The sequence below is a fragment of the Psammomys obesus genome, unplaced genomic scaffold, assembly GCF_907164565.1.
Source record: "Psammomys obesus unplaced genomic scaffold, mPsaObe1.curated_primary_1811, whole genome shotgun sequence".
NCBI lineage: Eukaryota > Metazoa > Chordata > Mammalia > Rodentia > Muridae > Psammomys > Psammomys obesus.
The window spans coordinates 22924360-22951071 of record NW_026592118.1 but is presented as its reverse complement, the minus strand read 5'-3'; the positions used below and the strand labels follow the sequence as shown (position 1 = coordinate 22951071).

The 26712-nt window shown below is 35.8% G+C and overlaps 1 protein-coding gene across 1 annotated transcript in view; it reads left to right on the top strand.

The window, feature by feature from the left end:
* Nucleotides 1-21087, top strand: part of Sema3d (semaphorin 3D) — a 183658-nt gene extending 162571 nt beyond the window's left edge. The window contains exons 9-14 of the mRNA XM_055612908.1: nt 1650-1738; nt 3982-4023; nt 7501-7658; nt 10206-10270; nt 13359-13498; nt 20555-21087. Of these exons, the coding sequence (XP_055468883.1) occupies nt 1650-1738; nt 3982-4023; nt 7501-7658; nt 10206-10270; nt 13359-13498; nt 20555-20980 (920 nt within the window). The 3' untranslated portion in view covers nt 20981-21087. The remainder of the gene's footprint in view (nt 1-1649; nt 1739-3981; nt 4024-7500; nt 7659-10205; nt 10271-13358; nt 13499-20554) is intronic.
* Nucleotides 21088-26712: the final 5625 nt, after the last annotated feature.

The following is a 26712-nucleotide window of genomic DNA, read 5'->3' as shown; positions in this document are numbered from 1 at the left end:
ATCTATCTATCTATCTATCTATCTATCTATCTATCTATCTATCTATCTCTCTATCTATCTATGTCTATATAGCTATAGATAGATACTGATATAAACATAGATAGACATAGACAAATATATAGACAGACATTAGCTAATACCTTGCCAGCATTTCCTGAAACTGTATAGCCTGTGATTCTTAAAGGATCATATATATGTGCGTATACATAGACACATATTTGTAAACATTTATATATACATATTTGTAAACATTTATATATACACATATACACATACATTTTACAAAGAGAATATTGTTTATTTGGTGATTCTAAAAATTAAGAAAGTGTTATGTAATAACACCATTCTTTTATTGTAACAGGTTCTTAAGAATGTAAAAAAATTTTAGAATTATTTACTTTTTAAGCATTACAGTGGTTAAGCAGAAATTAAACTTATTATCAGAAGTACCTTGTCATAACTCCTAGGGCCTTTGGGCGACAACTATTGGGCCTGATTATGTTACAGACGGCAAGTAAAAAACACAGATAATCTAAGGGATGCTCCATTTCTGAGACTACAGAGATGACTATTTAAAGGTCAGAACTTTAATTAGTCTGTTATTAATTCTCATGAGCTAAATTTAATTTGCACTGTCCAGCCAAAGCTCATTCCTTCATAGGTTTCCAACAGTTCAATACCATAAACAGCACTCAGCCACTAGGTGGTACTACCTAACCTTTCCTGAGAGAAATACGATGATTAATTTAAAAGTCAATTTTATATCATCAGAATGTATTTAACAGTTTTGAACATCCTACAATCATTCATAAATACTGAAAAACCGAGGCAATTTTCTACAGAGAGTAGTATCACTATACTCTGTGTTCCTATTCTCAAGGCCCACTGCTCAGAAGTTTAAACACTTATTTTCAATAGATTAATTGCGAAGTGACCTCTCTATTTTAACTTTTTTCTAGTGTACTTTTGACTATCTTTCTACACTTGCATGCTGCACTGTAACTCTGCAATCATTATAAGACATTTAAGAGAGCTATCCTAAACATTATTTTTGTTCTTATTAAACTTGTATTTAAACTAAAAGAATTCGAATAAACTTTAATTTTTAACTCATGAACAATTATTCTGAAAGCATAGTGTGTCAGAGGAGCGTAGAGCTAGTTTCCCCGTGGGAAGATCTCTAGTGTTTTCTGGGCCATTCATTAACATTTCTAGAAGACTATATATCTTACTTTCTTACTGTTTATAATAAATCAGGTATAATTACTAAGCAAATCTTATGGCAGAGAAAATAAGTATATACTTATGTTTATACTTATATACACACATATTTTGTTTTAGCATATTTTAGCATTCAGAATAGTTAAAAAAATTGCTTCACTTCTGTTGTTTCAACAAATATTTAAATTAGTTATATACAGGTAGTTACAAAATATTGTGATATTACTTTTTAATCTCTGTATAAGCATCTGCTTTAGAGGGGTAACATCTCATCCAGTAGACTTCATTTCTCACTACTTCATTTGTGCAGATTTCTTGTAAAGTATCTAGAAGAAAAAATGAGGGGAATATTTGAGATTTCTAGGAATATGCATTCAACTAAATATTGAAGTAGAAAACGAGGTTACAGATCCATGTTTTTATTTCAGACGTTGGAACAGTCCTCAAAGTTGTCAGCATTTCCAAGGAGAAGTGGAATACAGAAGAGGTGGTACTGGAGGAGCTTCAGGTGTTCAAGGTGAGAAGGGTCCCGGGGCTCCAGCAGAGGGGAGGACGGCTTTCCATGGGGCTCCTTGTCTTTTCGTTGCTTTTCCTGGAGAAGTCCTTGAAATGAGCTTCAGCTGTTTCTCTGGTCTAAGCATTTGGAACAGGTCATAAGCAAGAGGGAAAGGCACTCACTTCCCCTGCCGAATACCACTGACAGAAGCTGCTGGAAGGCCTCCCCTTACTGCATTCTCCAAGCATATAGTCAGTCAAATTGCCACACTGAATAAAAGCCTGGGGTCTCTCACTATACAGATGCTTTTCTACTTTATGAATGCTACTTTGCAATTTTTCCCAAATGAATTTGTGAAAACTGGAAAAGTTTATGAATCATGTATAGAAGCCCCACTTTGCTATGATGAAATGAAAAGAAAGAAAAAGAAGAAAGAAAACAAAGAAAAAGCCTTGATGATTGCATGTTATGCAGGCTACAACCCTCCCACCTCTCAAAACAGAGTTAAGGCCTGGAGGAAGAGTTCTTTGTTTTATGTTCTGCCTTTAATAATAAATACGTTAGTGTGGCATTCTTTGTAGCCACTCTGTGGTATTTAGAATTATTTCCTGAAAAATAAGACATTAGAAATAAGGTTGCATTTCTTGGAAAATATTTTTCTGTTTTTATTTTGTTAAAAATGTTTATTATAAACTATTCCTATGTAAACATCCATTGCCTGCAGAGAGTGGAGTCCTTCCCTGTGAAGAGCTAAAGTTAATTATCATGCTGGGATTTGCAGGATCCTGTTTACATTGTGATGATAATAGTGGTCAAGAAGTTAACAAGAACAGACCTGCTATCTATCCTCTACCAAAACAAAATCTTGGGTGGTTCCTAAGGGAAAAGTTGATGCCAAACATACATACGGGTGAATGAAGGAGAGGATTAATGAGTTTCTATCAAGCACATAAATGCGTGAGAAGTCATATTCTCCCGTGGGTCTTACTGTCAAGAATTTACTGTTACCTCAGTGACTATTATTTCAGTTGGTTATGGTTCTTGTTCTCAGCCTCTTCATCCTCTTCCTCTTATCCATTTGCCCACTCACTCACTGACCTGTCCACCAAGCTATTCATCCATTAATTCATCCACCCACCCACCCCTCTACCCACCCATCCATCCATCCATGTCTGTCTGTCTAACTACTATCTATATATCTCTCTATCACCTACCTATTATCTATCTATCATTCTTTCTTTTATGCTAGAGATGAAACTTGGGTCCTTTCACATGAAAACAACTCACCAGTGAGTTACATACCCAGATTCCTTTTCTTCTCTCATCCCATCTCCTCTGTTTTCTCCTCTCTTCTTTGTTTTTCATCTCTACTTTTCTCCTCTTTCCCTTTTTTATCTCTCCCTATCTTTATCTTCTCTTCACTACCTATCTTTCCTTTCTTTCCTTAACAAAAAAAAAAAAAAAAAAAAAAAAAAAAAAAAAACAACACCCAAACATAATTTGATGGGCATGGCCATGGCCATGTTTTTAAAATTAGGAACAACAAAAAATATTAGAATGAACATTAAAATAGGTAAAACAAACTTTTCTCACTTTATTTTGTTCTTTCATAGATTTTTCTTAAATCTCTAACATCTACTGTTTGTCAGCTAGTACATAAAAGCAACAAGTGAATATACGTACTAGATAGATGACATTTTCAGAATGTCATGCTTTATGTGAATGGTTGCTTTTGTATCCATGCTTGTTGTCTCATTAGAAATAAAATCTGATCAGTATCATGAAATTGCACATGTTGGTATCTTGTAGTGTTGCATAAAGAATATCATTGTCAACCAACAGAACTATAACTTTTCAAAGCTCTTTTACTTAAACATGTTTTTAATCTTTGATTCAAGTGAGATCAGAATGGAGCAATAAATAATTATGGAGATGCTCTTGTCAGCTCTAGAATGATTTATATGCTAGCAGTTGAGATAAGCAGATTTAGAACTAGGTGAAAACTTGTAAGTAACCAGAAAGCATTTTCAACACAGCAGTTCCTCATATAGTTAGTTTCTTTCTGATATAGTACCTTAAGCATTTTATCGTGTCTAGAAATGTAGAATTAACACACAGCACAAGAAAATAGTAAGCAGAAAGATGATTTTCTCCTCTCATTGAGAGTCTCAACAGCCATGTTTGGTATGAGCTAAAAAACCATAGTCAATAATACAAAGCTGTGAATGGCTTTTACTGATATTTCACTTTCCTTCTGTTTGCAGCACCCGACAGCCATCTTGAACATGGAATTATCACTGAAGCAGGTACTTGGTAATTTTTGCTTAATAATTAACTTCAGAAGCGTGAAGTTCTCTAAATAAAAGTTTATTTGCAGGATCTACTTAAACTGGGGAATTTAAAATGAAATCATTAAAAATGCAGAAAGTTAAAGGTTGCTTGGTTTTCCTCCTATTGATTAGAGTCATTGTTTCATCTTTGCCTTAGGAGAATGGAAATTGAATAGTGTGTGTGCCCTTCCTTTGGCTCCAGAGAAATGAGTGGATGTCTGTTCTCATAAGGATGTATTTCTGCTCAAGGCATAAGGCATGTTTAAGATGCCAATTGCTGACATTGACAAGGGTTTTTAATTAGGGGATCTCGGATTTCAAATATGAACATTAGAATACAACTCTGAAGAGTCTAACCTCACACTCTACTCAATAACTAACTCTCAGAACCAGTTCTCTTAACAACAAAACTAGAAAGCTCTCCTGTTTGTTATGAGTTTAGCATTTCTTTTATTCTACTTAATTAGTGATGCTTGGGAAGAAATCCAGGGTTTCACCCATACTAGGCAAGCCAATGGGTAATTTTTTGAGACAGGATCTTATTATCTAGATCAGGCTGGTCCAGTACTCACAATCTTTGTGTTTCAACATCACCTTCTGAGTCCTGTGTTTATTTATAGGCATGAACAAAAGCTTGTTTTTGGTGTCTTTTGGGTTTGTTTGTTTGGTTTTGGTTTTTGGAGGTTTTGTTGTTTTTGTTTTATTTTGTTTTGTTTGTTTGTTTTCAGTACTGGAGATTGCCTAGTCCCTTGCAAATATAGACAAGTACTTTACTTCTGCTGTCACTGATAGATCCTCAAGTTTAAATAGAATGTACATGCTAATTTTTAAGTAAAACAATGTGTTAATAGTAGCCAATTATAATTCTCATACGCACATAAAACATGATTTTACAGTTCCATAATATCATAATCCGTATCTCAACTGACTAAATTTAGACTTGCCATTTCGTTTTTACATATACCCTTAAGATTTAAGAAAGTCATTTGATAATAGAGGTTCTACATTAGGGCATTGCTACAATTCAGCTTGATAGCCCAGGTAATAGAACAAAGTTTAAATTTGCTTCCTTCTGCTATGTCATTGAATTTCTCTTTAAATAACATACATAACTTGAATCTCCGCTATTGGCCTTTGGAGACACAGATAGACATGAGTGGCATAGCATTTTTCTCGCCTCTGGAAGCTCTCAGCAAAACTGACAGAGAGAGAAATATGCCAATAATGTAGAGTAATAACTGAAGTATATAGCAGAAAGAAAAAGGAGAAAAAGTGTATTGAAAAGGAGCCAGAAAGACGAAGAGAAGGGTAATAAGGAAAGAGATAAACAGTTATGAATGATATTGTTGTTAACCAGATAAATAAAAAAGATAGGATAAAGGAAAAAACTGTGAAAAGTAAGAATCTACACCTGTTTCTATTAAGGGTGTATAAAATTTGACCTAAAACAAATGTGCGTTAAGGGTAAAAAGAAGTTCAAAATGACTCTGGAGAAGTGAGTGTGAGTATGTTAGATCCTGCCAGAGCTCTATGATGCTTAAACAATTTAAGAGCAAAAGGCGTTGCAGTTTTTAAGCAGGGAAATGTCACAAGAAGAGCATCCTTTTATAAAGCTCTGTCTTTGGAAGATGCAATGGGTCCTCTGCAGAGGTGGGGGTCATGAGAAAAGGCTGGTGTCAGAGGAAATAGTTAGAAATCTTGCAAACAATCTAAGCAAGCAATAATGATAGAACAAAGCAAAAGGCCGTGGCAATGAGAAGCAGGTGGAAACAGATCGGAGCTGCGTGTATAGAGAGAAAGTTAGTAATGGTGATGAAAACAAACACTTCAGAGAATTGTGGAAAAACAGATAACAGGATGCACTGTGTTTAATGACATGAAAGTCTTAACAGAATTTAAGAGGCAATAAAGTGTAAGGTAAATATTTGTAAGTTGAGAACCCCTGTGCTTTTTATGCTAATATCTATTTCTTTTATAATTTTTATTTTTTAGTTTAATACAATTATTCACTTTGTATCCATCATCCCCTCCATCATCCCCTCCCAATCCTGCCCTCTCTACCTCTTTTCCTCCCATGCCCCTCACCCAGTCCACTGATAGGGGAGGTCCTCCTCCCCTTCCATCTGACCCTAGCCTATCATGTCTCATCAGGACTGGCTGCATTGTCTTCCTCTCTTGCCTGGTAAGGCTGCCCTGCATCCTTCAGGTGAGGTGATCAAAGAGCCAGCCCCTGAGTTCATATCAAAGACAGTCCCTGTTCCCCTTACTAGGGTACCCACTTGGAGACTGAGCTGCCGCGGGCTACATCTGTGCAGGGGTTCTAGGTTATCTCCATGCATGGTCCTTGTTTGGAGTATCAGTCTCAGAAAAGACCCCTGTGCCAAGATTTTTTGGTTCTGTTGCTCTCCTTGTTGAGCTCCTGTCCTCTCCGGGTCTTTACACCGAAAGAAGCTAAGCAAGAAGGAGACCCTTGGGTAAGATGCTCAATCCTCATTCAGAAAGGCAAATAGGATAGACACCAGAAGAGGGAGAAAACATGGAACCAGTCAGGAGCCTCTATAGAGGACCTCTGAAAGACTGTGCTGCTGGGTATTAAAGCAGATGCTGAGACTCATAGCCAAAATTTGGGCAGAGTGCAGGGAATCTTATGAAAGAAAGGGAACCTAGTGTCTATTTCCATGAGGTTCTTCTTTTATTTAAAGCTTAGAGTGGTCCTCCAGAGTTGATCACAAGTCATTTAAAAGTACAGCTGAGACTTACCTACCTTATTCTTCCTTCATGACCTCTGCTGCAGACACACAACTGAGTGTGTATGGGGAGTGCTGCAGATATTTTGGAACTAACTTTCAAAGTGTCATTGATTCAATGTTTCCAGGATCCTGTAGCCTTTGCTTTGTGATATAGAATTGCTCAAGTCCACCTGGTGATGTCTGACAAAGATTAACAAGTATTTATCCCTCCCAATTGTAATCCATATTCTTTTAGAGTAACTGCATCATTATCAAATGAATTGCTTACCTAAAAATAGACATTGTAAGGAGTCTTTTTCAGTCATACTTCATTTTGAGAGGCATGGCAGTGCCATGCCATCAATATTGCCGGTAGTATGCATGCTTACTAGAACCTTCAAGAGTATAACTTCCACTCCTGAGAAAGAATTTGGCATAGTAATTCTAGTCTAGCAGCTGTTTTTTTGACCTTAAATTACTCCCAAGACTACTTTAGCTTTCTGGAATATTGTCCATTGCAGTATCAACACCTTCGAAATGGAGTCTGTCTAGGGGTAGAACTGTTTGACCTGTCTTACTCTTTTTCTCACATTTCTACACAAGTGTCTACAGGTAGCAGGGCACCCGGAAACAGATTTAGAGCTAACCTGCGGTGTTTACAAAAGTGGTCCTCAAAAACAATGTGAGCGATGCTGCTGATTCCTTTCTTTTGCTCGATTTACAGCAGCAGTTGTACGTTGGTTCCTGGGATGGATTGGTTCAACTCTCCTTGCACAGATGCGACACTTACGGGAAAGCCTGTGCTGATTGCTGTCTGGCCAGAGACCCCTACTGTGCTTGGGATGGAAATGCTTGCTCCAGATATGCACCTACTTCCAAAAGGTCAGGGAACACCTCCCTCCCACGTCATGAATCTCTTGTCTTGTAGTTTAAGTTAAAGACATAGAAAACTTGACCTAGGGAAGAAATATTGCAATTAAGCTGTTCAATCATTTTATATTAAATTAAAGATGAGAAGATAGAGCAGATGTTCTGAAATTGTGAAGTATGGAATTCTTTTAAAGAGCTGATAAGATTTATACAGCACTTTCTTTCAGTGATGTAAAATACCATTAAATTCTATTTTAACAGCCAACCACGGTTGTTCATACCTGTAATCCCACAACTCAGAAGGCTGAGGCAAATGGATTGCCATGAGTTTCAGAATAGCTTGATAATGACATCCTGTCTACCTCCCAAAACTGTTTTTTTTATTTTATTTTTTTCTTATCAGTTACATTTTATTAACTCTCCAAAACTGTTTTTATTAACTATTTTTTGCTCCATTTATTTCCTTAAGTTTCTAAATATACAGGTATTCACATTTATTGTTTTGTGAGTCATTTATAAATCTACAGAATTGTAGAAGTAAAGAAACAGTACATGTAGCGACTTGGTTCATTTTTATATTTACTTTTGTAATTGTGGTTTGTCATTTTTGGGCACTCAGATGAACTTCAACAAAAACTGTTTCCTTGACATTTGTAGCTTTTTATTTTATAAACACCTGGAAATAGTCAGGAACACATAAGCATTGCTTTATAAACACAGTGAAGTTATCTAGAGTTATAAGATATACATTTGACACTAATTTTTATAACAAAATAATTTCTAATACCCATGTTAGATGAATATTCTACCATCATTGTTTTTATATGTACATATTAGTAACATTATTTTCTAAACTAGCATTCAAGTATGTGTTCTTCTACATAAAATGCCAACAAATTTTGAGTGCTTTGGATTATTTTCATTTTTAAGTTACTTCTTGAGGTTTTTGATGCTCTAAATAGAGAGCATGTATTCATTTTGCTAATACATGGGCATTTATTTTATTTTAAATATTTCAGAGATTTTTTTTTCAAATTCTAAATTTTAGATCTAAAAAATTGTAGGTACTTAGACGTATTTTTCTTCTTTCAAGTCCATAAATTAAACATAAATGGGTAAATATGGTTATTAAAATTTAAACGTTGCCAACGCTTTGCTAAACTTCTCTGCCCAGAATAGACTCATCATGGTGAGTCTTTGGGGAACTCTTTTCTAGAAGCTGAAAAACCAGAGTGCTCGTTACTGGGCAATAAATGTTCGCTTTGATTAATTGATCCCGTTCCTGAAGAAGCCAAGATTTAAAAACATTCGTGACCTTATGTACCTTATACCATCATATTTTTTTTCTTCTTGTGTTTCCCAAGACTGCATCTCTGATCTTACAGATATGCCACTGTGATGTGCTCCCTTACCTACCATAATGTCTAGCTAAAGGTACAGATGTGTACAATGGATGACTCTTTTCCAAGGTTGTCATCTGGTCAGCTTTGCCCCTGGAGAGCACCCTGAGCATCCATCTGAGAAAGTTTACCGCTGCTTCTCTCATCTCTGAAGCGACAACATGGACTGGAGAGAGTAGTGGGGAAAGAGGGATCTTGAGGATATAACAAAACTGTCAGAAAGGAATAAGAAATCCTGATGTGTTGTGGCATAGTGTAGACTCTAATTAATAACACTATACTCTGTGTTTTGGGCAAAGAAGAAGGAATTTTGAATATTCTTCTTGCAAAAAAAAAATTAAAGAAATAAACACATTTAACCCAATTTGCAGCATCATACAATTATATGTGTTTTTATCAAACTATCATATAATAACATGTTAATATGTAAAGTTCTTAGGTTTTTATGTGTGCATTAAAATACTTTCTGTTTAAAATTAAAAACAAGCAAATAGAATGAACTGTATTAAGGTTTAAGACATTCTTATATTGAGTAGAAATGTGGCATTATTTAAAAAAATATATATAATACTGGTTTCTCCCACAAAAAGCATGTAACATAATGCAAAATCACTTCTATCATTTTTATTATTATCAGGAAATATTAATTGCATGTGTATTGATAATACTAACATGTATGCATGAATGCCACATTGGACTTGCACTTCTGTTTCTGAAAGTGCTTAATTTATTGAATGAAATATATAACAGAGTGAGCCTAAATATGATGATGTTTCCATATTAACACATATTCTCCTACTCATCAGAACATGTTTGTATATTATGATTTTGACAGGCAGGAGGGCTTATTTTCACGTTTTATATATAAACCTGAGCCCTAGTTATTTTCAACCTGCTCTTTTGAATAATTTGTAAAGTTAGAAAAAAGAACAGTAGTTAAACGGAATTCTGACCATCTTAACCTAAAGCAGGATCTGTTCTGTTGAAACTTTTTTACCACAGAATTTAAATTAATGTTTAATTGATAGGAACGCTGACCTGCATTTAGGTTGTGCAGTAACGCAAGCACAGTTTGCATCTGCCTGTGCTAACATGAGACACAGCCTTTCTATATTCCAGTTCTTCTGAAGATCTAATTAGCTTCATCTTCCTTCCATAGGCGAGCCAGACGCCAGGATGTAAAATATGGGGACCCAATCACTCAGTGCTGGGACATCGAAGACAGTAAGTACGGGCTTGGTGCACATTTCTTACCCCTTAAAACGATAAGCCTGGCTCTCTTGTGTCTTTTTAAAATTACTATATGAAATCAACAACCATATATATGTCTGTCTCATTCTGTGTAATGCTTACATTCTAGAAAAGCAACAGGAGTTTTATAAACCAACTCCCTGACTTTGCCTAAGTGAATAATGCTTTGTTAAATCATGATGTGTTTCACATGTCTTTTAAATTCCTATGTCATCGCATGTTTCTTCTTTAGTGCCTTATTCATCCTTGTAAAGTCTGAAGATTCTGTTAGAGGCAAACCAGGATTTAGTCCCAAACATTTGAGCATCCTGAGTAAAGTCAGAGACCTCCCAGGAGAGTCTGATAAAAATTTTGGTACATTACATATTAGAAAAAAGTGTTAGGTAGTCTGTACTTTATTTACATTCACTTATTCTTGTATACATTCAGCAGTAAATGTGCATTGAGTGAATTCCATATGCACTTAATTGATCTGAATACAATGCCAGACAAAGAAATTCCTTAGAGTGCTTATGCCCTTTGGAGGCAAAGTCATGGGGTATAATTAGTAATATAGAAGGAGAGATCGCTAGAGGCTGTATCGTTCAGAAGAAAATGTTCACAGAACAGAAGGTCTTGAAAATACATGTAGGGAAGAGAAGGCTTGGTGAGTGAGTTTGAAAATGGGCGAAATGAATCTAAAAACTATAGACAACTTTCAGATTTTATTTATGGCCGTCCTCTTTCACTCTCTTTTTTTTTTTTTTTTTTTTTTTTTGAGGCAGGGTCTCACTGTGTACCCTGGCATGCTGCCCTGGAACTTGCTTAGCTCCATAAACCAGGCTGACCTTTAATTCAGAGAGAGTCCCTTTCTCTGCCTCCTGAGTGCTGATATTACACACACACACACACACACACACACACACACACACATACACACACAGTCCTGAGGTGGGGAAAAAAGGTTCTTCCATCATTTTGTTACTGACCTAAAATGACCTAACTCTTCATAGTTTATAACTGATAATCCAATAGTTATTCTTGATTGGAAAGAACAGCAGTGTTTTGTTTTTAATGCATAAATTCATCCTTTTTCTATAAGGAACATTCAGGTATGAAATAGAGTATATGCCTTTCTAATGTTAAAATGACTTCCTCTATGTCCATTGTTTCGTGGGCATCCTTGAATTCTATGAATTCAGTCCTTTATACATGTAAATAAAAAGACATGCCAGGAACAATTTTGAGTATTGAGGATAGGTAAATGAACACAGCACTATCTATGCATTCCTGGAATTTATGTTCAGGTGCCCATTTGTGGTAAAGGACAAATATAAAACAAGAAAAATAATTACCATGTCAGATGATGACAAGTGGCACAAAGAAAATGAACAAAGTACTGTCATTCCCTTAGGCACTTTCAGTAATTGCCTCCCCTTCACCATGTCCCATTTCTGCTGTAAACCATTGCACAAGATCTCTTTAAATCAACACCCTGTCCATTCCCTTCGTGTTGAGGTCACTGGCAAAGTCTTCTGTTCCAAACCCAGTAGACACTCTTCAGTGTCAGTCTTTATATAATCTGCAACTCTTTCTCTTTGAAGCACTGGTGTTTACCAGTTAGGAAGTTTGGTGAGCTGGCTGTACCTCCTTGTTAGCTTGAGTCAGCAGTGGTCGGAGATTCACATCAGAAAACCATGAGACAGGACATGTGCTTATAGAGGTGGAAATCTGAACAGTTACATTGCTATGGCGCTGTGTTTTTCTGGTGGACCTCTCACCTAGCACCCTGCACCTAAAAACTGCAGCTGAGCACCTGAATGCATCTTCAGTGAGAAAGAGTTGCTGTTTTTATGTTCTGCAGACCGTCTCATATTAGTCAATAGCACCATCATTCGCTCAGCCGAGGTGAAAACCAGCTAGCAGTCATGCTGGCGCTTCTCTTCTTTCACATTCTAGCTGTGACCTCTTGATAATCCTTCTGACACTAAGGCCTACCTCTTCCTCTTGCTCTCAGTGACAATGGAGCTGTGCTTCTTCTTCAGGAGCCTGTTTCCAGGTGTTTTCCCGCTACCACCTTTGCTCCTCACCAGTCTGTGACCAACTCAACCTCGAGAATAATGTTTTCAAAAAACTGCAGTCAGATTATGGTGCGTCCTTACTAGAAGCATTTCGCTAGCTTCTTCCATAACTAGTAAAAAATTTCACAGCTTTCCGCCTGACCTGAAAGACCCTGTGAGGCTCTCTGTTGCCAGTCCATTTGTAAACCTCCCTTACCTCATGCCTCCCTGTTCACTCTCTTTTTAAAGGGGACCAATCACATCACGCTTTGCATTTGTTCCGCTGCAACTTGCAATGAGTAGGCTGTTCAGGAGCTCACACAATTGCATTTTCACATCCTTTCACTTTTTACCGATTCAGCATTCCTCAGAGAGACCTTTCCACCGCCCTATCTGAAAACGTTTCTGCCTTTCTCTCCACTATCTATCTGGCAGTCTGTTTTGTGTGCTTTCCTTTGGGGTTCCCCGAGGTTCCATAAGTCTTTTGCTGATGCCTAGCTCGTCCGTCTGTAGAATTGAATATCTGAATATATGATGAAAAAGTGCATGTTTGAGCCAGACTGTGCAGTCATCATTATTTTTATTTGATTAATTTGAACTACAGGTTTTCCACATGGAACACAATTTTTAGTACTCTGGATGCAATGAATATATATCCAAATTACTCTTCCTAACAGAATAGGGTATGACCTTAAGGATAGGATATGACATTGAAGGACAGAAAAACTTATTTAATGAAGAGATACAATGTCAAGAGTTACAGTTTGTAAATTGTCATTTTTTTTAGAAAAATAACTATAATACGGTAATGAAAGATTAAAATGGTGATACAGATATAGTTTAGAAGTCACTCTGTTGAACAGTATTTGATTCTCAGGTAACAGTGTTTTAGCATGAATTTCCTCTCTCTTTAATAATGTATATACTTCTTCCTTGATGACATCTGTTCTGAATCAGTCTGTTTTCCCATTGCCTTTAAAACAAGGTCAAGGTTAATCTCCAATGCTGTGTTTGCTTTCTAGGCATTAGTCATGAAACAGCTGATGAAAAGGTGATTTTCGGAATTGAATTTAATTCAACCTTTTTGGAATGTATACCTAAATCCCAACAAGCCTCTGTTGAATGGTACATCCAGCGGTCAGGAGAGGAGCACCGGGAGGAGGTGAGCTCTCATCAGCGAGGGTGCTGCTGTCAAAGTGAAGGCAGCTCTTGGTTGTGAACATGACACAATCGTCAGTGCCGTAGAGCAATCTTGTCACTGCTTGATTAGAAGGACATGTTAGAGTTTATGCTTACTAACAACACAGATCACCATTGTTTGGTTGTAAGAACAGGCCAATTTATTGCCAATATAGCATTGATACACACTTTTAAAATAAATTCGGATGATTTTTTTTTCAAATTTTTATTTCTAAAAACATTTCAAGACAATTTCTTACTGAAGATGAGAAAACAATATTTTCATAACCATGGTAACATCTCTAAGTTTTAGCTACTGTTGAATTTCATCTAGGTCACAAAATGAAACTTTCTGAGTTTCCAGAAATATATATTAGGTTTTTGCTGCTCTTGTTCTTGTTTTTTGAGGCAGGATCTCTCTGTGTAGCCTTGGCTGTCCTCGACTCCAGGACTTTGTAGAGCAGGCTGGCCTCAAACTCACAGAGATCCACCTACCTCTGCCTTCCTGAGTGCTGGAATTACAGGTGCGAGCCATCACATCTAGCTTATTATATTGTATTATAAGAAGAATTGGATAAATATTTGGAGATACACAGATTTTCCATTTTATAGATTTAGGTATTAACTCTTAAGTCAATGGAGAGAAATAAATTATTAATTTGTTTTTTTTTCTGTTAAGTTTCTTAACATAAACTTGAGATTGAAATGTGTTATGAACATTTTATGACATATGTCATCTAGGTTACAGAATATAGTGAAGTTATTTTACGAAGTCTTAGAAACTATATTATAAAGCAGAGGCTAATTGTAGAATTCACTGTTGTTATATTTATTATTAAAGAACAAATAAGAATCCAGTGTGGAACTGGTGATGGTTCAATGTTTAAGAGATTCAGTTCCCAGCACCCACAGTGAGTGGATCATAACTGGCTGTAACTCCAGTTCCAGAGGATCAAATGCCCTCTTCTGACCTCTGTAACACAGCATATATCCAGGCCCATACAAATATGCATAAATAAAAAAATAAGAACTCTAATGTTATTTTACTCGAATTTACAATTCTCATATTACACTGAAAACAATGCAGTGAGTGAAATTCAAAATAGTGTGGAATTCAAAATAGATGTTTTCCAAGTTGAAAGATGTTTTTGAGGCCCTGTGGAATATGAATTAGTATGTTATAAAATATTCATAACATATTTCAATCACAAGTTTATGTTAAGAAAATTAACATAAAAATAAAAGAATTAGCACATTTTGTCTTTCTGTTAACTGGACTTTAATACATAAATACATAAAACTGGAAATTTGCATATGTCCGTTGATTCTATTTCCTGTGATGTCACATATCAATAAAACATGATGTCATTAACCAAAAATTCTAACATTAAGAAGGCAATATACACAGTCAGTGTTCTTCTGAGTCTCCCCTATTTTTCTATTTTTTAAATATATATTGAAATATATATGATGTAGTAATGATTAATCTACTTCAAAATACAAGCCACGTTTTCTTTATCCAAGAAGTATTGAAAGCTGTCTTTTAAAGATGCAGATTCAGTTTAGTTACACATATTAATTTAATTTTCATATATTAATTTTACATGACTCAGAGCAATTTTTAGATTGTATAGCTACTGAGGTGTGTGGTTTTTTTCTTTCTATTATATGTAATTATTTTAAAAAAATTACTAGTCCTCCATAGCAAATAAAATCTGACCTCTATGATGAAAAGTGTAGTACTTCTTGATAAATTCCTCCAGCTGTAGATACCCGTTTTTGCCTATGGTGCATTTACATTCTCCGTTTTTCTGAGCTATCGACGCATTATTTTAATATACCTTACATCACTATATCACATATCATGATGGTACCATGCTCCATGAATTTCAATGGAGCAGAAATAACGTATTTATTGAATTTTGCTGACAAGTATGTTCCCTGCAATGTTTCAACTGCTGTTTTCATCTGTCTTTGCAAATGGGCAGTTCCCCCATTGCCCAGGACCTGCAGAGCTGCTTCCTGAGTTGAGGAACAGAACAATACCCCTGCTGCACTTGAAGCATGCTGCACTGCTGGGTGCCTTCTGTCCCTCACTCATAAGGTTGCTGCTTGGACTATTTTCCCTTCTCACTAAAAGCCCCAGGGATGGACCATGGTCTCTTGGGCTACAAATGCTGTCACCAGGTTATTCAGTGCCAGAAGGAGCCGATTTCCTCACCAAGCCGCATCACAGTTGGGTGCCGGTTGGGGAGGTCATGAGTCAGTTATCTACTAACTTTCTTAAAAGGCTGGTCTTGAAACTGACAGTGATTCTGCTGTAGCTAGCAAGTTAATGGTCAGTCCCTGAGCTTCTGTGGAACTTTGGGGTAGCTTTCATGAAGGAAAGGAGCCATCCTTCATGCCCTTTGCCATACTGTTCTTTTCTTAGTGGAGTTTAATGTTTTTAAAACATCTCCTATCTGCACTTTCCATCTGTAGATCTCTGTTTCCCTTTCGTTCTTTTTTGTTTTGAAAGCAAATAAATGGTTTTATACTTGCAATAACACATAAAGAACCATGAGACCACTTAGTGTGGATAAGCATGAGTGATAGTTTGGGTTTATTCAGTCCAGTATTCATCATTACCCTCTCAGAGCATCTTCCTGTTTCCTCTTGTTAGCAGTAAGCATCATGCTTTTATTCCTCTTTCAGCCACATATAATCCACAGTCAAAAATAGAAGCTCTTTAAAAAGTTCATGTTTTCTGATAATAGCAAAGGATCTCTTTAATTCTAAATATTTACCTTCCCATTTGGTTAGGACAAAATCAAAAAAAAAAAAAAAAAAAAAAAGAAGTGGGAGACATTAGTCTTTATACTGTTTGTCAAAATCACTTTCGAGTCACATCGTCATATCACCTTACAGAAACAGAGCATATATAAAAAATCTTTAGCAACTTGTACAAAATACATTTTGCTCAAATATGTCCTCATGTTTCTTAGCTGTTGATTTTCCTTAATTTTCTGTGAAATACCTTATGTGTACATTGTTAGCACATTCACCTAAAATCACTTTCCTCATGCCATTGAAACATTACAGAAATCAATAATTAATACTAAAACATTATAAGTAACTATTAATTATATATCTTTTGTTTCTAACATCTTTTACTTTTTCCACAAAAATGTTATAGTTGATAAAGGAAAAGCTGTTTATTTATAAGTGTATAATTTTCTAACTGTTACTATGCTTAGAAATTTCTTCACCAAGAAGACATCAGTATGTTTTTCCATGATATTTTATACTTACACCTTATATTTATATATTTACATTTATTCAATGGTAAAAATTTATTATAATAGTTATTTATGTATAAATTTCATTTCTTAAAAGAGTGAATCAGTAACTTTAGCACTATTTTTCCTTTTGCTTTTTGCCTAAAATGGTTAATTATTGATTTTCTGTTATATTACTAAATGTTTCATTATGTAGCACTATGTAAGCTTAATTGAAAAAAAAAACACTAAAAATATGTACACAAAATTTTCCTTATAGTATTTTCTCTTACTCCATATTAAGTTAGAAAAATATTTATGATTTTATTAAATACAAACACTCCTTTTACAACAGATTCATAGACTTTCATATTTTTCATGATCAGAGTGTTTTCCCTTATTATGTGTGTAATATATATTCTAATATATTAATATATTGCTCATTATATTAGCAATTTTCCTCTGCTAATATTTTCTATTGTCTGGAGAAAGGAGCATTCCTGTAGTTGTAGTTTCATCCAAGACCTGAAGAATGTTTTAGGTCTTCTAGCGTCTCATATCAGAAAATAAAGCACCCCTCATCTTAACCTGTTATTTATACCTAAATGACCTTCTACCTTCTTCACACTTCCTGTTTTAAATGAACTGCCTTTTCCTGAAGGGTTTCATTTAGCAAGGCCAAGCACATAATCCTCTCTCACATTAGGCAAATGAATGGCTGACTCCAGTTGAAGAATGTTCTTAAATTTAGGGAAATCTTTGCTTAGCACTTCTAGAGTGGGGAAAAACTTCCAGGAATTTGAATCAGTGGCCAGAAATGATCTCTTTGAGACAAGCTAGACTTGCTAAGTTGTCTCTGCTGCCATTTCATTGTGTGATATAGCCTGATGGTATGTCTTAACCCAGCCAAAATGAAAGTGTTATAGAGAAATAATGGGAAATAAGAGAATACTGATTAACCACTTAATTTCTGGGGCACATGTTTTTATCTTTGAAATGTAAGAATCTTCTAAATATGTGAATTCACAATGTGTTTTATTAAAGATTCCACTGCACTGAAGCTATACTTTTTAAATTTTAGAAAAGAAACAAAAATTCATTAAACAATCTAATAGACCTTAAATAAATTCATGTAGCTCAAAAGATGTTAAAGCACAGTTTATAACTATTGGTTAAAACCCAAAGAACAGATAAAGAATTTTGTAGAAGAAAGGACAGATGAATAATCATGACCTAGTAATGAAATGCTGGGAATTAATGATGTGCACAGTCCACTAGGGACTGAGATACGTGAAAAGGTGCCAAGGGAAATAGGTCTCAGGACAAAACTTCATAAACAGGATGCAGAAAGAGAAGGACAAAGCCGTGACGGGGTTGTGTCCAGTGCTCACGAAGCTGGCGTCATAATTTCTTCCTGTTGGAAGATTAAAGAAAACAAGGGGTAACACCCAGTCAGAACAGTGACTGTGTCTAAAGGCCATATTGAATGTAGTCTGAGCAACAGAAAGATACAGACCACAGACCTGTAAGAAGTAGAGATGGATTAAAACCACAGCTAGCTATGGTGTCGTGCTAGTGGCCTCAAGTCATTTTCGGTGAAGCAAATGCAGAAATAAAATCTTTCCTGTGCATCACAGCTCAAGCAGCATGGCAGCTATAATGCAGCCGATACTTTACCTTTAACCTCCAAATCCACCATGTACAAAGCAGAACCTCAGAGGTAGGAGAATAGTGGGGTAGATAAATGAATGATGAAAGGAAACAATCAGACAAATACAGGTATCCAAGTTTAGAGAGATGGTATTTTGAAATGTAAGATGTGTTTATACTTCTTCAACAATACAATAACATTATTTAAAAGGAAGGCATATGTGTTCTGTGTTAAATATGAGACTGCTACCTTTGTTCACCAGGGTTCTTTTAGCAGTCTATCAATGCACATCTACTTTTATTTTAGGTGGGAAGCGCCTATGGCAGGGGTTCTCAACCTGTGGGTCACAACATTCAAGGAGATCAAACAATCCTTTTACAGGGATCGCATGTCAGAGATCCCGCATATTAGACTTTTGCATTACAGTTCATGACAGTAGTGAAATTACAGTTATGAACAACAAAATAATTTCAGAGTTGCGGGTCACCACAGCAGTAGAAACAGTATTAAAAGGTCAAGCAGCAATAGGAAGGTAGAGAATCACTGTCCCATGTTTTGAGAACGTAAATTACTCTGAGGTTAGTTTGTATTACAATAGCATTTGGAGATGTCGTGGCTTTTAGAGTCAATGCACTGGGAAAAGAAAACACATCCAACTCACCAAACGGTGGAAGGAAAGGACACAAACAAGCAATCAAGCAAAAGCCTAATGGTGTGGACTCAGGGCGGTGCAAGGCAGGTCTGGAGACCATTCAGCCTCATTAGCCCAGGATCTGCGCTGTGACCTGCCTTTGGCCTCAGAAGGTTCCCCGCCAGCTGCACTTGTCTGGCACAGGGGGTGGTTTGCCATATACTTGTTAGTTAACTGGGCTGCTGGCCAAAGATGTTTCTTTCCCTTTTTCTCATATTTCCAGAATAAGAGAGATTTTTTTTCCCCCTGCATTCTTTTTGTGTAAGAATGTGGGGTAAGTCCACCCACTGTGAATAAATTTAATTTAGCTGTCTTTATGCGTCTTTCTTTTCCATGAACTAGAAGCCTACAATTCAGGGACAGATGTGTAAGCTGGGAAATCTTTGAGGTTTCTTTGTTGCTGTTGTTGTTGTTGTTCTATTTCATGCCTAGCTATTCAGCAACACCCAACATTTAAAGAAGGCCCTTGTGTTGATAAACATGCCCTTGCTACATTGAAGATAGTTCAGTACTCACGCCATGTGGGCCAGGCAAGCTTAACATTTGAATTGTCTCTCAATGTCACTGCTTCAAAGACTTGAGCATCACATTTCAGGGGAGGTTCATTTTATTCATTGTGCTTTCTCGCACTTGAAATCGCATTACCAGGTTAGGCAGAGTACTCCGTGCAATGGTAAAACTTTCCACAAATGCTGAAATCCAAAATATCAGTTGCACAACTTGATGATGATAGGGAAATTAGCTTTAAACAATGCTGGCTTTCTCGGTACAGGCACACTCAGTTAAAGTTCTGATGTTCTAATCTGTAGCTGTGTTTTGTTTTGTTTTGTTTTGTTTTGTTTTGTTTTGTTTTGTTCAATTCACTATTCACAGGTCCCAGTTTCTTTTTTCTCACTGGTGTGCTGCAAATCATTTATTCGTTGATATGCAGAAAGCAAAGTCAATGCCATTGTTCTCCTGTCTATCACAAGCAGTACACACACTGAGTTCTTCTTTATAATACTGACTCTTCTTACTATCTTTCTTGAAACTGTGATCTTGGGCCACTGATCTCCATCGGAAATATCTGTACAGGTCACTTGATAGCTTCGATTTCCCTTAATTTTTATCACTGTTTCATTCTTATCTCAACACTGCAGAGAAAACTAAATATATTCCAAAGTTTCATTTGATTTAATAAAATACAAATGTAGAGAAATCATGATATGGCTTGTAGGTACTACTACTTCAGCTGAGTTTTTCTTTCTTTCTTTTTTCGTTTCCTTTTTTTTTTTTTTAACCATCTTCAACTACGGCTGAGAATGTTATGTTTGATGACAGAAAGATGAAGAGAATATCTTTTAGGTTCATCTAAGTGAAACTATGTGGCCTGTTTTCATTTGCTTGTGGCTCTCTGTTTCTAATTTATTACCTACTTTTTTTTTTTTTTTTAACCTGCAGTTGAAACCCGATGAAAGGATCATCAAAACGGACTATGGGCTACTGATTCGAAGTCTGCAGAAGAAGGACTCTGGGATGTATTACTGCAAAGCACAGGAGCACACTTTCATCCACACCGTAGTGAGGCTGACTCTGAATGTCATTGAGAATGAACAGATGGAAAATACCCAGAGGGCAGAGCACCAGGAGGGGCAGGTCAAGGATCTATTGGCTGAGTCACGGTTGAGATACAAAGACTACATCCAAATCCTTAGCAGCCCAAACTTCAGCCTGGACCAGTACTGCGAACAGATGTGGTACAGGGAGAAGCGAAGGCAGCGCAACAAGGGCGGCCCAAAGTGGAAGCACATGCAGGAAATGAAGAAGAAACGGAATCGACGACATCACAGAGACCTGGATGAGCTTCATAGAGCCATGGCTACATAGTTTTCTATTTAATTTAAAGAGAGAATTATTTACCTGTTTGCAAAACACTGTCTTCTGTTTTATACACCCCTCATACTAATTCATACACGCTTCCCATGGAGCCTCTCTAAGGCACAGAATGATATGCTGAAAAAAAAAAAAAACTGTCTATGGTAAATATGACATCATCTGAACCAGCTTTCTGAGAATGAAACCTCTATCAGTAAAGTCAAGAATTATACTAAAAGTAGGGGCCTTACATTTGTAAACGTTTTATGTTTCGAATTTAATGTCATGGAAACAAGCAAGCCAAACAAACACCCAATCCACTGAATAGGGCGATTTATTCCCAAGCATACCCAGTAAGCATGGAATTTACCATGCAGTTGTCTAAGTTTTTATAGATAGTTAAATCATTCCATTCTAGAACGGGTGACCATGTAGTAGTTGGAGGACAGATACAAAGTAAAACAGCTTATGTTATTAACATGAACTTTCTCAAGGAGCCATCAACCCAGACTTGGAGTCGGGTATGGGAATTTAGAAAGGTGTGTTTCCCTTTCAAGGTGACAAGCTACATCTAGGGTACCGCCACAGTGATTTGTGAGAGGGTATTCACAATCCTAACGAAGTTTCCTTGTGACTGGTCAAGAGAAACAGGTTCACAGACAGAACCTGACGGACAGAACCTCAATGGTGTGTTCTAGAACATATGCTAAGTGTTATAGGGCCAGAGTGCATAGTTCCTGTTTTAATAATGTGGGGAAGATATCTTAATTTAGTAAGAGTGGCATGATGTACACTCTATCCTAATGTGTAGATGGGAGATGTTAGGAGACAGACAGAAGGACAGCCATAAATTCTGGCTCTGAGAAAAACTTACAGTGCCACGAAAAAGAAAATGCAAAGTAGACAGAATGTAATGGAATTATTTCCACTGGAGTATATGTATCTGCCAATTTGTAATGTTTCAGTTAAAAAAAATTAGATTATAACAAACTGTTAGTAAAAACTCAAGTGAAAGTAAAATTTGTAAAAAAATTTATGGGATGGCAATATTTTATTTATAATCAATGTATTTCTGTGTTCTCTTTTTTCTAAGTATTTATCATATTCTGTATATTCTTTGCATTTACATTCTTGATTATAGTTGAGCAAATAGGAGAAAGCAATATGTAATACATAGAGATAATTAAGCAGATGGGAATGGGGTGGGAATGGGGCTATATATTTTTTGAATGAATGGATCAGTGCAAGTTTTGATGACGGGAAGGGTTAAATTAATCCTTTGACATCCTTTTCTTTACATAAACTTTTAGGCAGCTTTGTTTCAGCAGCTTCACAAGTAAGTCTGCCACACGTAAAGAAAACAGACTCACAGCATTAACATAAATACGATTTGCATTTTGTTAGCGTGTTTCAAATTCAACTTTCCCTCTGACCAGTGGTTTTCCTGCCAGTCTTCACAGAAATCACCTTTCCTTCCTATAGCCCAAAGCCCTTAGCCTTCCTCTGTTTAGCCTTTTCACGCCCTTTATAGTGTGAAATGAACAATTAGTCACTTCCTCACAAAGAATGCAGCTTTTCAGAAAACCAACCAGACCTTGCTTGTTTCTCATGCATTCTACATGTTTTGAAAGAAGTCTGTGAGAAGCCTGTGTGATTAAAGACTAGTGTTGCGGACCCAAACAATCTCTTTGTTCAAAGTAGCATCAATATTTTACATTCATTTAATTTGCATTGGGTATCTATTTCAAAGGCATAACATTGATCTGTGAGGGTCTAGTATAATGATAAATATTTGTGGATGCTTCATTCTAAGAAAAAGAAAACGTGAATGAACAATTATAAAAAGTAAGCCAGAATGAGTTGCATCTCCAGAAGAAATGCATACAAATACTTGTGTCATGATTAGACTTAGTACTAAACAAGTATCACACAAGGTGGTTGGTTACCTTTTGGTTTACTGTGGGTCCTATAAACTCACAGCAAACTGATCACGGGGAGCATGCTCCATTTAAAAGGTATTTTCAGATAGTTGTCTATCAGAGAGCAATACCCAAATGTGGATAGGGTTGAGAGATTATACAAGGTTCTAATATTTGTGTTGACATCTCAAAATTAGTTTTATCTAGATAAGAATGCCCATTCTTTTTTCTAATTGCTTATGTAATTAGAAATGTTAGTTTATTTAAAAATCTGTAAATCTATTTTCCACACTAGGTTTAAAATTTTGTCTGCTTTGGATACAAAACTATCAATGATGATCAACATGTATTATCAAAAATATTAGTAAAATAAGATTACATAATAAAGGTGGGGGCTCAGGTTTATGTGTATCTTTATACACAGACTACATCTAAACCTCACTCATTCTCTTCCAAAACACCTAGAAGAGTGTAAATACTCTAAATGGACAAATCCAATGTATACTCCTTACCACTCAGGATGAACAAAATTTATACTGAAATAATGAAAAAACAGAATATTGCTCAAAGTTTTAAATAAGCAAAGACACCAGATTTCTCAGAAGAGATTCTGAAATATCTAGTTGTTCATATATATATATATATATATATATATATATATATATATATATATATATTTCTCAGTCTTCAATATACATCTTTAACTTCCTTGTGTGCTTTTGCTGCATTTTTATTCCAGTCGTTTGTGCTGCTAAATGGAATTATGTTCATCTGAGTTCATTTAAATTTAATTTATTGGGAATTTTAAGAGTTTGATTAGAAATGGATGGTCTAAATAATCAGTTCACATAAATTCCTTTGTTTTTCTTTCCCAAAGAGCTCAAAACTCTACATGCATATGACTGAGTAAACATTTCAGAAGAAACAGTCAAAATGCTTAACAAAATTCAAAATAGTCATAGAAAACAAAACAAAACAAAAATAGCACTTTTCAGAAGCCACAGCAATTAACCAGGTATCATTTATAATCCCAACATCTTTTGTTTAAAGTAAGATTTATTTACTTTATAACATTTATTTATAACATGATCACACTTTTGGATTTTTCTTTTATACACTTTGGTTCTTCATATATACTATTACATGCTACTCCTGGTGAATTGGTGGCCTCAGATAAAAGATAACAAGAGTGACTTCTTACTGGAATATTATAACCAAGATTGAGGTCCTGGGACAACTCATCTCATTTCATTCACAGGAAAAAATAAAATTATACAATTTAAACATTGCTTTTTTTTTTCTTAAATATATATCTAAGGTGTTTCTCACATGTTTCACTAAGACACATTAAAGTGAAATTGGGAATCCTTTCTCTTCTGAATGCCACGTTGTAGAAGTCAGTGTGTGTCAGTTGAAAAGCCATTTGGGGGATGGATAAGTTTTTTTTTTTCAATAGAAAAATATATATTTCTCATAGTAGATGATCACAATATTACAATTTAGAGATTGTATGTGAAGTTAAAAAAGCATAAGATTTAGAATTCCCCATTTCTGAAAATTGAAAATCGAAGTACAGAAGAATGCACAGGATTTTTTTTAATTTAATTTTTGCTTAAATATTTTGTAATGTAAGATATTTATTAAAAGTCTGGAGCATAACTTTTTTGGAAAAAATACCTGTTGGAAGCCACATTTAATCTTTACTTGTAGGATTGTCGGTGGTTAGGAATAAATTTTTAATCTTTCTACTTTCAAAGAAATGTAGTCTTGTAGTATAACATAATTAAATTTGTTAAATGTATATTTTGTTTGTATTATAATAAAACACAATCATTGGTTTTCTATTATTATGAACAGTGTTGGTCTGTATGAAAATTTCCTTTTTAACACCAAATATGTCAAGCAGATTTTATATAGTAAATTGAATTAAATAAAAGAAGATATTCATGATGGTTTTCAATAGATATTTTTATTGTAAGTCTGAAATAATCTCATTTGTGAAACAACAAAACATATGTCATTTGATACAATAACATGTTTTATTGTAATATAATTTAGTTTTTGGTCTGAGGGGAGCAAAATTATTACAAGTAACTGCTATCTCGTAAGTCAAAGTTTAAATTAATCACCTATGCATCAGTGTGGATATATAAACATAATTTATTCAAGAAAATAAGGTGGGGCTCTATAATAGTTTCTCAGAATTTTTCAACTTGGTATACTCAGAAATTATTTTTTATTTTTTCAAGTAGATGATAGTATACTATTCCTACAAACATCTAAACATACTGCGTTGGAAACTATAAATTTTTGTGATGATTCTGAAAAATTTCAAACATGACTTAATAGTAACAAATATTTTATAAGGGCCTTGATTTAGTCTATATAAAAGAAACTACCATAAATGAGATAGCTTGTCAGCATGAAAATTTTTCCTCAGGGGTCTGGTGGTAGGAAGTTCATGACATTCAAAGTACTGGCAGGTTTTGTGGCTGGCCAGGGCCATTTTGCCTTCCCATTCTATTCTCACGTAAAGGAGTAGGGGAAGAAACCCTTGGTCTACCTTTAAAATGTCACTGACTCAATTTTCAGTACTTTCTGCTCATGAGTTACTCCATGAAATATCCAACTTCATCAGTTTCGGAGTTAGTGTTTCAACATCTCAGCTGAGCTGGGGTAGAAGGTAAAGCATTTGCTATGTAACAGAACTCCCAACTCCTAGATCAGGCGTAAAACACTGCTGTAAAGATCCGAGGTTAATAATGCAGAAAAGCGAGTGGTGTTTTGTCCGTCCGGAGCTGGGGGTCTGCTTCTCCCCTTGGGGTGTCCCAGCACCAAAGCATACAGGTGCTTGAAGAAATGAAGCTTAGCCAGGCAGGTGGCTGCGCAGGATCCCAACCTGAAGGTGGGGCAGTTTTCGGTGAAACAGCTATTTTAGCATTACAGCCCTTTTAGCACTACAGCTCTCCCAGTGATACTGTGACAAGGATATTCAAGTAATACAGCAGCTCTTTATTGGGGGTGGGGTGAGGGTTAAGGGCTATACAAACCTTGGGGAGGTTGGTAGGAGTTTTCGGTGAGTGAACATCATTGGCCAGGGCTGAGGTGCTGGGAATGCTTCATTTACATGGAAAGGAATTCCAGATTCTAGCCTATGTGACTACCTAGCGAATTGGAAGTGTGGCGATCACAGGCCATTGGGCATGGGGGCAGGCAGACACCAAACAGGGAGGGGGCTATCCTTACACCTGCTAATTATGAGGTTGAGATTTTCCGGGTTTGGACATGTCTCAACCTTGTTCTAGCTTCGTTCCAGTTTCCCCTGTCACACAGTCCCCGTTCCCCACAGTCTTTGTTTGAAACATTAAGATATTTGAATATTCTCTAAGGAAAAAAAAAAAGAGTATAATATTTAGCTGAGAATGGAAAGGATATATCAGATAACCTGCTGTTTTTATTATGTGGTATTACTCACTGAGAAAGCCTTACTCAAAAGAGGAAATTGTAAATAGTGTCCTGGTCATTAATACAGAATCTTACATAGATATACTAGTATATATTGGCTTTAATACACATCTCAGAGAATTGGTAAGCAGAGTTCTTAGGTGAAAAATGCAAATAATCCAAGAATCAATTTTCTGCAAGTGATACACAACTTAGAGGAACTTCTACATGAGGAATATGGTAGATACTTTCAAGAACATATATTGCAGGATTAATTATAAGAACAAGGAAAGGACAATCTAGATGCTCATGTAAAGCAGAATGCACAAGCTGAAATTCATTCTCTCAGTGGATACAGAAGTTTAAATAAGTGCTGTGTCT